The sequence below is a fragment of the Typha latifolia genome, chromosome 12 (assembly GCF_019914945.1).
Source record: "Typha latifolia isolate L0001 chromosome 12, TyphaL0001v2, whole genome shotgun sequence".
Taxonomy (NCBI): domain Eukaryota; kingdom Viridiplantae; phylum Streptophyta; class Magnoliopsida; order Poales; family Typhaceae; genus Typha; species Typha latifolia.
The window spans coordinates 5,689,730-5,703,501 of record NC_133097.1 but is presented as its reverse complement, the minus strand read 5'-3'; the positions used below and the strand labels follow the sequence as shown (position 1 = coordinate 5,703,501).

Below are 13,772 nucleotides of genomic sequence, written 5' to 3'. Positions count from 1 at the left end.
GAATTTTTTTTCAATAATACATTAGGAATGGCTTGGGGCAGCGGTAAGCGAGTTTTTGATCAAACTATATTTTTTTTTACCGAAATAGACTATCTCTCAAACTTATTACCAAATCAAATTTAATTTATTATAGCCCTAATAAAAATACTAAACTAATTAATATTCTTTAAAACGCTAATCAGTTTAGCATTTTTATCACTAGATAATTCTGTCGAAAGATTAATTTAAAAGGATTTATATACATAAAACACTAATCAGTTCAGCATTTTAGGATCGGACAAAAATATTAAACTTATTCATTTTTGCTTAGAGATAAATTAGAGATAAAACATTATTTAGTTTAACATTTTTATTAGGGCTACAGTAAATTAGACCTCATTTCATAATAAGTTAAAAGATTAGTCTATTTTCAGTAAAAATAAATTGTAACAAGGCTAGTTTGGTCAAAAACTTGCAGCAAACCGTGTCTCAGTGTCTCTCTGCCTCGGTGACCTACCTGGGGTGTGCTTGGTCAAAACAAGATGCCATGCCCTCAAAGAGCAGCTCTCTTTTCTAGAAGTCTGTCACTGATTAGCAGAAGGCTTGGCTCTCTCAAGCTACCAACTATGGAGTAGCTCGCTCTCCTCCTACAATTGAGTGGCATAATCATTTTGATAAGGAAGTTTGGGATATCGTTTCTAGTAGGACTCAAAACGCAATGAAGAATCATAACCGTCACTTCTCACTAGTCTAACGGGACATCCAACCAACCACTCAGTAGTATTGCTTCCTTTCCCCATTTCCTTCAAAGAAGCTCTCTTTCGCAGACCATGTACCCTTCGTCTCTCTTGCCTCCCTGCAGTTTCACAAGTTATTTCTTCTATGAGAAATGGAAGGCGGAAGACACTCCCTCTCCTCATCCTTTTTCTTCTCCCCTTCCTCCTCCATTCTCCCGTTTGAGTAAAATATTATTTTTGCTATGGGTACTCCAACTATAGAGCTTTTAGTATATCATCACAGTTAGTCTTGTAGAATGACTTCCCATTCTAGCTTCTCCACCCTAAAATGAGCAAAGGAACCCACTATCTTCCTCTCTGCCCCTTTTCCCCGACAATGAGAACACCTATGCCAAACTCCCCAAAACCTAATACAAACCGGCTTTGACCCAATTCAAATCAGGTTCTAGACAGAATTAAGCACAAAAGTTTCGAAAGATTCTACAATGGATCTAGCCATTAGATTTACGTGAAATTATGATGTTTTAGCCCTTAGAGAGATCTTTCCAATAAATCTAATTTCACGCCAATCGGATGGTTAAATTGAAAGATATTGTTGGAATAGTGGACAAAGATCGACGGTGATACAACCCGATTAATTGAGATCACATCTACTTGGATCTATTGCACCTTGTTTCCCTTAATGGATGGATTAGTGCAGAGATTAATTCGCTCTTTAATGAATATTAGGGAATATAGATTGAAGGAGAAGTAGAGGATAAGAAAAGGGAGACAAGAGGCTAGTATAGATCGATCCAACAGAAGATGGTGGTGCCATTGGCAAGGAGGGAGGAGGAAGATGGTGATCAGCGGCCTACAGATACAGAGAGATAGGGGGCAGCAAAGAAATAATCATTCATTAATTATTTATTAATCCTTAGATACAAGCCATAAGGCCCTATTTAGATATTAAATCAAAAAGCCCTAAATAAACTTAACTAAACTAGTCTTCCTTATCTTCTCGGATTATTCCTTTATTTTGCCGCAGATAGAGTCTGAATTTAGAGAAATTTTGAATATGAAAGTTGCAAATCTTGAGGTTATTAATCTTATTCAATTCATAATATTTAGATATTTAACAAATATCTTCTAAATAATTTTCTAAAACTGTGCCGAGCTATATTTAGCTAATTAAATAAAATTATAACATACTAAGACTCTTAACTAAGTTATTTAAGCAGATAAGATAAATAAACTCAACCCATTGAGCCAAATGTCTTCATGATGTAATCCGATCTAACCCTAGTGTATCTTGGTGGTGGCAAGAGGTTACAAGCATCTAGTAGATATTGTCATCACTTCTTAGATACAGGGCGAGAGGTCACAATCATCCAATAGATATTATCATCACTTTCTAGATGTAGGGCTCTATCCCCTTAGTCATCACTCGCATCAAAACCCTCACATCAATTTGGCTAATTGTTATAGTGTTTGGGGTGATTATGTTGAGTACAAAGAGACCACAAAGGCGAAAACATAAGCTGCTAGAGAATGTAATGCCCAAGCTATCGACCCGAATAGGAATGAGGCTGTCACCTCCTTTATTGCAACCACCTTGCATGAGGGTCTTTCCATGAGCAATGACAATAGTCTCCAAATGGATATGCTCACTTGAAGCTCCATGTCTCTGATTCTGCATGAGAATCATATGCTTCCTTCTTGAGCTAAGTGAACCCCATCATATTGAATTTATGCTATATCTCATTCCTTTTTTTTTTATTATTGCCAGTTCTATGATTCATCAACCCTCTTATTCAAGGAGACTTGATAGATAACGATCCTCTGGGCTTTTGATCTACCATGATCCCCCTCTTTGGGGCTATCTTCGACCAACTGTCGCTTGCCAGGGGATCAAGCTCTATTTCTACCCATTTGACCCTTGCCCTCATTTACTCTCTAACTCATGATGTAAGCTGCTCATTGCTTTGGTCAAACCCCTCTAGTTCTTGAGCCCTCCAAACTTTTATTCATTAGGGGCCCTCAGATAGTAGCCATTGTCTCTAGATCCCTTTGGACTTGGGGCTTTGTTGGAGAAGCAAGCTCAGCCCACCATTGTCTACAATAGATGAGCTCGCACTCCGACTATGGTTAGAAGAGCTCAACTTTCTCCAATCGCCCTCCCTACGCCTATAGATCCCTTCTTCGACTTGGTCTCTCCTGAATTCCCACTATCTATTAATCAATACACTGAAGGAGTTGGTAGATATCTGTGTCCCACAAGGAGCTCCACCTTATGGAAGATGATTTCAAACTTAGAAGCTCCAATTTTGGGGAGCTCTAATGATCTCAATCTACAAGGTTTTAGTGTCTCTTTTGGTATATGATTATTAAATCCTAGAAAGTTAGAGGCCTCAGATTCTCCTTTGAAAAATATTCCTTAAAAAATTATTACGAACCAGATCTTGACAGATCCAGACTTAAGAATTTTTTTAAAAATTTAATTGTGATAGCCTCGTGAGTTAGGGTTCTAATGACTTTAGTTTTACCTAAATTGGAAGTCAAGATGAATAGTGGAGATAGGTCAGAACGGGGCAGAACGGTAAAGAACGATAATTTTTTTGCGACGGTCATCAGAGGGTGACGAACAGCCAAGGGTGGTGATGGACAGCCATAGGGTACAGTGGCTACTAGAGGTGATGGTGGCAATGGGTTGGAGGTAGAATTAGGGTTTCTAACTTAGATCTACTCCTAGGAAAATAAAGGCGATCTAACGGCTACGATAAAACGATAAATGTGGTAATAAAAAAATAACTAAATTCAATTAATTCTCAATGCTTCGATACTTAATAAGGAGCGCAACCCCTCTATATATAGAGGTCGGGTACAATGAGTTCTACTTGGACTTAGCCCTAAAGGCTGACACGACTCAAATTAGGATTTGCCTTAAAGGCTTACATGACTTAATTGGACTTGCCTTAAAGGCTTACTTGACTTAACTAGATTTACCTTAAGGGCTTACATAAGCATGAATTAATTAAAAATAAATCGGCTTGATCTATCGAGCCCAATGCCCTCATGATGCGATCCGATCTACTCGGTTCGCATCAATCTACCACGCTTCCGATCACCTTGTCCTCAAGGTGTCCATGGTGGTGTTCGCTCTCAAATTTTATGTCCTCAAACTCCTTATGCGTCCCCTCTACCATGTGGAAGGGGGCCCCATGGTGGTTTCTTCTCCATGACTCGCTGGTTTGAGCCATAGTTCGCCCTATCTGTTGTTGGCTCGGAACAAATTGTAGCCACGGGTGGTTCAAGCTAAGGTCTTAATGCATGCGGTTTAGGCCATGGTTTGGGTGTGGCTGATCCAAGGAAGGTGCTGACGGTGGTGGGTTGAACCGAAAGTGTCTGGATCACCATCGGTGGAAAACTAGGGTTTCGACCTTTATTTTACATCTCGACTAGGGAAGATGATGATAGGGCTGTTGTTGGGGGCTGCTCTGGTGTTGCTACAATGAAGGGTTTGGTCTGCAAGGATGGAGGGTGCTCCACCGCAACCAGAGAAGGGATATTTGCCGCGGTTTGGATGGTCTTCACGATTTCACCATTATTAGTACTTGAAAGTGGAGGTGGTGCCTATTCCACGATAGCCGACGACACAAGTGGTGCGGGCTAGTCGTAGTCGGCTAGGAGAACTTCTATCAAGGCATGAAATGAGTCCTTGAGGATGGTTTGGATTGAGTCCTTGAGGGCAATTTGGATCTCCTTCGACTAGACAAAAAATTCTTCAAAAAATATTTTTGCTCACGCTGGCGGCTCATCATTGATGAAACACCCAAACCTCCAAAATACAACTCTAAAGTCCAAAATATAATGCCAATCATAACGCTTTCGTAGGGCTCAATACAACTAATAGACATAGACATAACTGAAATAAAAAGGCAGCTACTCCTCGCTACCTGCACCTGCTTCCCCTAGCTCTGAAATGATGCCACCAAGAGTGCATCTCCAATGCATGTCTATAGTTGCTAGCAATAATAATATGCTTGTTTAAATAACTTATTATGAGTTACTAAATCAATGCAATCAATAAAAACTACACGTCACTATCCTTGAATATGCCAACTCCTAATCATATCAGAACAAGTCTACACAGGTATAAAGTTTGATACAATCTTTTATTTATACAAATCTCAATCATAGTGTTTACATGTTATGCTTAGAAATAAAAGAGTAGTTTTGTCATTTCATGCTCATTAATCATGTTTTATCATAGCTCATCGAGCTATTCACTACACAGTGTAGATATTTTCAAAAAAAAAGTATTCATCACATAACCATCCATCATCTCATATATCGAGAAGGAATATATACACATCTAGCGGTAATGCCACCCAAACATATATGGCGACACTACATGTAACCGATTATTTTTGGCAATCAGACTAAGGACCCCGGTCGTGAGCCCATATCTCACTCTCTCTAAATCATCACCGCCCTCAGCGGGAGAATTGGGAGCCCTCGGCTTATCAATAGACGTCCTAACCCTGCGTCGTCGGGTACCGCTAGAGATATATTTTTGCCTCACAATCATATTTTTCTATCATCATAATCTAGTTTTGACTATGTAATATAATTACCTGAACGCCACACAGGCTTCTGACCTCAGATGTACGCCACTAATAGTATAATCATATATGATACACTCTACCCATAACCTCAGACTAAGTGAGTAGAGGTACTGCCTAGTCAGAACCCGACTACTAGAACCCGACTACTAATGATAAGTAGAAGTGGTGCAGTGTCTATGAGTGTATAAGTCATGTGATAGTCATCATGATCGTTATATTCTATATTCATAATAGATATTCATGCAAGAGTTTATTATACATGATACACGTAGAGCATTGTTACACTAATGCATATGCTAATATTAACATTATCATAATATCATGATAAGTAAACTATCAATAACTGCACATGTCAAGATATATCATGGTACACTAGATGCATATATTAATACTAACATTTTCTACAGTGTCATGGGAGGTATAATAGCTGTAACTACATTATTCTATACTTGTATAAACTCTACTCTCTTAGGGGGTCTCCATAGTACTTTAGTTCCCTCAGCTAGCCGGCTCTTCTGGAATCCCAAAATTCTCCTCACGCAGTATCGATCCTATTAATTCACGCAAGTAAAGTCATACGTAAAATTAGCAAATTAATATATTTAATTACCTTATTAGATAATTTAGGTTTAGACATATACATGAGTCAAGGGTCCCCTAGGGTGAGTTCTATGTCATCATAAAATTTACACTATTTAGATGATAATAAATTATCTTTAGGGAGTGGTTAGGCTAATAAATCAGGTGGAATAAAGAAATTAGGCTATAGGGTCAAAATGCTCCCAAATAAGCTAGGCTAGGATGTTGGGTTGAGCTCAAACCTAACCCAATAGGCAAGGAAGGCTTTGGTGGGCTGTAGTCCAACTGCAGCCCACAAGGTTGGCTAAGGTGGGCTAGGGGTCCTACCATGGCCCACCAAGGCTTGGTTGGTGAGCTGCGGTCTGCAGCCCACCCAACCCAGGCCTAGTGGGCCGCGGTCTGGACCGCAGCCCACCAAGGGAGGGCCTGTCGTCTGCGGTCTGAACCGCAGCCCACCAAGGGATGGGTGGGGGTTAAACAAACCCCCACCCTTCCTCACTATCTCATTCCAAGGGAGGAGAGAAAAGGGGGAAAGGGAAGGGCCCACGAGGTCGCGGTGCCGGCGGCGCAGCCACGAGACTAGGTAAGGCACGGCGACCGAGAGGGGTAAGAAAAAAAAGGCAAAGAAAAAAGAAAGAGGGGAGGAGGGCTCGACGGCGACGGGGAGTGCTCCATTGTTCGAGGAATGTCGAGGCCACAATCTCCCTTGGGTTAGCTTTGGATCACGTGTTCACCATTGTTCGAGGAATGTCGGCTCTGATACCAATGTTACGAACTAGATCTGAATAGATCCGGGCATAAAAAAATTATGAAAATTTATGTTGTGGTAGACTGCTGTAGGATTGGATGGCTGCTGTAGTAAGGTGGTGATTAGGGTTTGGAAGCTTTGGAGGTTCTACGGATATGATATAATCCTAGAAAGGTAAAGATGATCTAACAGCTATATAAAACGATAAATATGATAATAAAAAAATAACTAAACTGAATTAATTTTTAATTCTTAGATGCTTGGATTTTTAACAAGGAGCCCAACCCCTCTATATATACGGGTAGGTTATAATGAGTCCCACTAGGACTAGGTCTAAAGGCTAACACGACTCGGATTACAACTTATTTTAAAGGCTTACATAACTTAATTGGACTTGTCTTAAAGGCTTACTTGACTTAACTAGACTTGCCTTAAGGGCTTACATAAGCATGAATCAGTTAAAAGATAAATAGGCTCGATCTATCGAGCCCAATGCCCTCATGATGTGATCCGATCTAACCCAGTTTGCATCAATCCACTACATTTCTGACAACCTTATCCTCAAGGTGCCCATGGTGGTTTTCATACCTTTCACCGCTCTCGAACTGCATGTCCTCAATCTCCCTATGGGTCTTGTTTAAAACGAGGAGGAGGACCCCATGGTAGGTTCTACTCTATGGCCCACTTATTCGAGCCATAATTTGCCCTAGTCATGATTGACTTGGACCAAATGCTAGCCATGAGCGATTTGAGCTAAGGTATTAGTACATGTGGTTTAGGCCATGGCTCGGGTGTGGATGGTCCAAGGAAGGTGCCGACAGTGGTGGCTTGGATCGAAAGTTCTTGGATCATCATCGGTGGAAGACTAGGATTTCGACCTTCATTTTCACCGCGATCGGGATCACGTCAGTGGTGGAAACAGTTTGTAGAGATGGTAGGAGCTCCACCACAACCAGAGGTGGTGCTTTGGTCGTTATTACAGCTGGCACTTCCCCTCCCTCATGGTTTGGACTTTTATGCCGTGGGGAGATTGGTTTCACTGTGGCCAACGGCACTGGCAGTTGCTGGTGGCTCGTCAATTTGGCCAAAAGTTCTTTGAATAACACCTTCGCCTATGCTGGTGGCTCGTCATCGGGGGTTGCTAGTGGTGACAAGGAACTCTCCACAGGAATGGAGACGAGTTCTTGGTCCTCCATGGCAGCGATCTCCCCTGGGTCAGCTTTGGATCACATGTTCAGCATTGTCTAACAAACGTCAGCTCTAATACCAATGTTACGAACCAGATCTGAACTGATTCGGACGTAAGAAAATTATAAAAATTTAGGTAGTGGTAGACGACCGTAGGGTAGGGTGGTTGCTGGAGTAAGGTGGTGGCTAGGGTTTGGAAGCTTTGGAGGTTTTACGAATATGATCTACTCCTAGAAAGGTAAAGACAATCTAACGGCTATGATAAAACGATAAATACGGTAATAAAAAAAACTAAACTCAATTAATTCTCAATGCTTAGATGCTTGGATTCTTAACAAGGAGCCCAATCCCTCTATATATAAAGGTAAGTTACAACGAGTCCTACTGAGATTAGCTTTAAAGGCTGACATGACTCGAATTAGAATTTGTCTTAAAAACTTACATGACTCAATTGGACTTGCTTTAAAGACTTATTTGACTTAACTAGACTTGTCTTAAAAGTTTACATAAGCATGAAATAATTAAAAGATAAATAGGCTCGATCTATCGAGCTCAATGCCCTCATGATGCGATCTGATCTAACTTGATTCGCATCAAAAACTTGATTTTAAACTCTCATTGTAATATTTTGTGTATCTAGGAATCTAAACTCTCCAGCCTATAGCAAGCTTTCTTCACCTCCCTTGGCGTTAGATCATTTAGATTTTTGGGCCTGGCTGGACACTAATGGCTCCATAGGTGGTTTGCTTGGGAGTTGGTCCTCTCCTCTTCTCAAAATCAACTACAGTGGTGAAAGATTCTCTCTTCCTATCCACTCTAAAAATCATGTGAGATTTATTAGTAGATTGGTTTTCTCAAAAGATTTGTCTCCAAAAAGGATGTCTCTATAAGATAAGAGAGATCTACTTTGATATCAATTAAAAAAGCAAATTTAGAAATAGGTGGACCTAGAATACAATTTCCCAAGTCAATCTACACAAATTACAGTGTAAAATAAATAATAAAGTAAATATAAAAAATCATGGTGATCACAACAAAGACCACGAGATCTTTACATAGAAAATCCTTTATAAATAAAGGTAACACCACATATCCTCTCCATAAATCAAAACTACTGCATTATAATTATAGGTACTCATAAAAGTAGTTTGGATGGCCATAATTGTACTCATATAAGTACTCATAAAACTACTTTTATGAAATTAAATTGCAAACTATAAAAGTAGTTTGGATGGACTCATAAAACTGAGCATCCATATCAGCTAAAATAATGCTTAATCAGCAGGTAAATAAGTTTTAACTTCAACTTGAGTGCATATTTTGATCTACAAACTTAGTTTGGTCAAAATCTTGTAGAGCAATGAATGCATGATTACTTGAGGATTACTCAATCATATTCCCTTTTTCATGTCATGCATGCCTACCAAGAGAGAGAGAGAGAGAGAAACCTATATTGGATGCCAGGCTTGTGAACTCACTAGCTAGATTTTTCAGGTGATAATTAAACCTAGAAATATGAATAATTGCCCAATTTTACATGGACCCTTATTTATTGATTTTTTTTTAAGTATGTAAAATTTTTGAAATGTCCATCCCATTAATTATATATGTGGATTTTCCTTTAGGAAATATTATATGACTATCATGTGGTTAATTTTAAATCTTCTCATGGCCATTTTGCTCTTATTTTAGAGAAAAGGAAAAGAAAAAAAGTTGAGATTTAGAAGATCATTTGACATTTCCCATCAACAACATTAGAGCGATATTAGATAGTTTGAGAGAATCAAAATATCATAAAAAATAAAAGAAAAGAAAAATTTATGTGAAAATGGGTAATAATCTTAAGAATAACTATGGCCGGAAATTAGAAAGAAGTAGAATATGACAAGCATAGAGACATACTCTCTTGATTACTTTTGACATAATTTCGAGATAATCTCCATTTTAATTCAGAGGTTTATTGGACAACTTATGATATGACCGCTGATATAGTCGGAGAAGGCCTTTTTTTATATTAAAATTTTGTGAGCGAACCAATTTGTTAGATAAATTTTATAAGGAAGCCTACTTTGCTATAAAAAAAATTAAAAAAAAACTTGGATATGTATGGCCATACATGCTATAAAAGTTTAAAAAAACATATTAATGTGATATGGGAATCCGAATCTTTATGCAAAAAAAAAAGAGACATTAGGAGGAATAAAGGAGAAAAGGGTCATCGTGCGTCCACATTTGGACCACGTCATCAAGTCTCACCTCATCACCTATCACAAGCATCTGTGGGATGCCGCGATCCGACCATGCAACCTTCTCCCACTTTTGGATCGTATTGTATACGTCAACGTAAACTAATGGCTTTAATTTTTATATTTAAGTATCTACGCATACGTGATATATAGCATGCATTAATGCATGCACATATCCTTGTATGATATACGTTAAATTCGCCTGTTTTGAGATCGATTTTCTTAGCTTTTCCGGATTATCTCTCATTCTGATCAAATCATGCAGAAGAATATATATATATATATATATATCTCGATCTCTCTTATCATGTCAAACGTCAATGATCACTGCAACGTACAATGGGCATCCGAAGCTACGTAGTAGTTTCTAAGTTCTAAGTTTTATTTAGGACAGGTCCGTAGGACTTAATACGTGAAAAGAGAGAGGGAATAGAGTGATGATCCTTTTGATATAAGTCTTATATTATGGCAAACATTAGAAAAGCAAAGTATTATACCAGAGAGCATAGATAAAATACAACAAATAAATTAGTCTACGGCTCTAAATCCTAAGTCCATATAAAAGCAAGAGAATAGAGGAATAACATGGCAAATCAAGCATATTATGTCATTGGAATCTTCATCCTACCATAAGGAGATAAGAGATTGATCCAATAAAAACTTCACCAAGTGGAAGCTACGCATGTTGAATAATCTCTGGTTTAATTCCCCCGCTCTCTCTCTCTCTCTCTCTCTCTCTCTCTCTCTCTCTCTCTCATCCACTAGCTGATGGGTATCTCTAAAAGTTCCACACAAGGAGAAGCCACCATCATTTCCACTGTCTGCTTCTGCACAAAAAAAGGTTTAATTATTGTACTTAAGAAGATGGAATTCTTCTCATGCTGAACACCTCAGATGAACTGCTGTATGAAATGTATAGTTCAGGGTTGTCGAACCATAGACTCCGATATCAATAATTGGAGAGGTGGGGCGTTTGATATAAACTTTGAAATACAACTCAATTCAAAAGTTTTAAAGTATAAATATATTAGTACATGTTTAGAGAGGAAGACGAGGATAATTTCAGTATAAATGTGAGCAAAAATTAGTCATATGCCTTGCCTTGCACGAGTTAATTTAGATGGAAAAACAAACGATAAGTTAACAAATGATCATTTTCAAATATTTGAATAGTTTATAGAGTATTAATGTTACAATTTTTTTTCTTTATGGGATATAAATGATGCCAGGTCGCAGCTCGGGACTTAATTAATTATTGCATCACAATAATTCTATGAAAAATACCCACAGAAATGATGCATTGATTTCTATTACCACTCAAGTGCGTGCTTCTTTAATATTATTCTTTGCTTCTCTGGCAATAACGATGATCGTGTCATATTCCTAAGTGCTTCTTATCCAATTTGAAGAAATGTAGATAGAATTCATAGTCGGATTGCAGCATCACATGATCCTAATGATGCAATATAAATGTGCAGAAATGGATGATCTTTTCCTTTTCCTCACCCATTTTAGAGATTAATTCCAAGCTTTAGCTCAAGGAAAAGAGCTAGCTAGAGAGGAAATCTATGTCATTTTATTGACTCCATGGGTCATGCATGCATGTAGTGCGGCATTTTATACTGTTGCTTTGGAATCACTTATCAATTTGTCAAGATACCATACATAGAAAAGTCTTATGCTAGATTAGCAACTATCACAAACTTTGGGATCAAATCCTACTATACTCCTCCTCCTCCTCCTCCTCCTCCTCCTCCTCCTCCTCTAGTTTCGGGAGAATTTTATGCTATGCACAAGTGGGGGTTGTGTGATAGAGAGATAGAGAGAGAGAGAGAGAGAGAGAGAGAGAGAGAGAGAGAGAGAGAGATATCAACTAGGGTCTACTTCAAATCTTCAAGGGTACCCCATTTTTTAAAAGAAGTAATATATAATTAATCCATGTAAAAAAGAATTAGAAGTCGATGTTTAGATGATTTCCTACACTGACTTTAAGAAAAAAAGACTTATAAAAAGATTCAAATCTTATCAGAGTGTAAGGATCACTGTTTGGAATCAACTTGATGCTAGCTGTGGGTTGGCATGCATGCAAATATATATTCCTTATTCCATAGCTCTTATCTCTGTCCACAGCTGAAAAAGATATATAATTCAAGATTATCCAATTACTACACCAACTTTATTCAAATGTGTGTGACAAATATACACAGTACTAAAGTTCCATTCATGTCACTCTCAAAGCAATGATAGGAGAGAACATATCCTCTTGATCACTATATAGGCAAGTCATCCCCACAACTCCAAGACCACCACTTCTCTAAGTCTCCCTTCACTTTTCTTCATAAAAAAAATCTTCTCAACTACTTCATCTCAAACTTTTAGCTTATCCAAGATAGAATTGTGATGGATAAGGTGATGAAGTTAGCGGCACAACGGGCGGTGGTGATCTTCAGCATGAGCTCATGCTGCATGTGCCACACTGTGATCAGGCTCTTCCATGAGCTTGGTGTCAACCCCAGTGTCTATGAGCTTGATGAGGATCCAAAGGGGAGAGAGATGGAGAGGGCACTCGTAAAGCTTCTCGGTCACAGCCCACCGGTGCCCGCGGTGTTCATCGGTGGGAAGCTGATTGGTTCCACCGATAAGATCATGTCCCTTCACCTCAGTGGCGATCTAATTCCTATGCTTCGAAATGCTGGTGCTCTCTGGGTTTAGTTAAGACACATTGTATAGCTACCTCTGATATCATGTTGAGAAACAAATACCTATTAATTAGGATCAGCCAATATAAACACAGTTCGCAGGTCTTCAAAATTGTAATAACTACAGAGTGGACTAGTTAAAGAACCTTTCCAAGAATGAGCAATAGTTATAGACATGATATATGTCTCAAAATTGGACGCAACAGTTGGTACTTTTGTTGATTTGCTCCTCTCTTCTTCTTTTTTCTTCCATTAATTGTAGTATGATCTCTTGATATATGTGGGATATATCTCAAGAATGAGTCTTTTAAGTCATGCCGATAATCTGCCATCTAAATAAATTTTTTTATTTTATATTTTTATCTCTGACATATCAGATAAAAAATATGCTTATGTGCGTGGGTCATGGAATGGTTTCCGATGCACAACTTCGCGAGTGCATGCAAAATTCTCCTCTTACCAGAGAAGAGAGAATAAGAATGAATAAGGAATTTATGTGTGTTGCTTTGTAGATTCTTCCATAGGACGTCCCTTTATTCCTGTCTGCTTCATTAATCTGTGATATTAGAAAGTTTTAAAAGTTATTAAATGGGGTTAACTATAACTAAACCCCTTGAATTGTAGTCAATCTTTGCATAGACCACCTTATTTACCTGTTGTGATATTTTGCTATTTGCAACCATATCTCTCACATAGTGTGAATTAGGTGTTAGACTGAAGACTTCAAGTAACTCATTTTCAAAAGTCTCTCTTTTTTTTCATCTAAAATCGAGGTAAAATAGTCTTAAGAAGGTTTAAAGTTAATTATGTGACAATCATGTGATAATTTTTAATGAAAGAGGCATTTCGGAGTTAAAGTAAATATTTGAATATATATCCACAGTAAATTGATCCAGGTTTAAGTTGAGACAATAAAGCAAGAGAAGAAGAGGAGAGGATGACGACTTGGTCAACGAGGGCATTGTCCATATATGCAGCTTAATGTAGCC

At 38.4% G+C, this 13,772-nt stretch overlaps 1 protein-coding gene across 1 annotated transcript; it reads left to right on the top strand.

Moving 5' to 3' along the window:
* The first annotated feature begins 12,403 nt into the window (after positions 1 to 12,403).
* Positions 12,404 to 12,986, top strand: LOC140799112 (glutaredoxin-C1-like). The gene has a single exon (XM_073153262.1). It carries the CDS (start codon positions 12,485 to 12,487, stop codon positions 12,794 to 12,796), a length of 312 nt encoding a protein of 103 aa, XP_073009363.1. The 5' UTR covers positions 12,404 to 12,484; the 3' UTR covers positions 12,797 to 12,986.
* Positions 12,987 to 13,772: the final 786 nt, after the last annotated feature.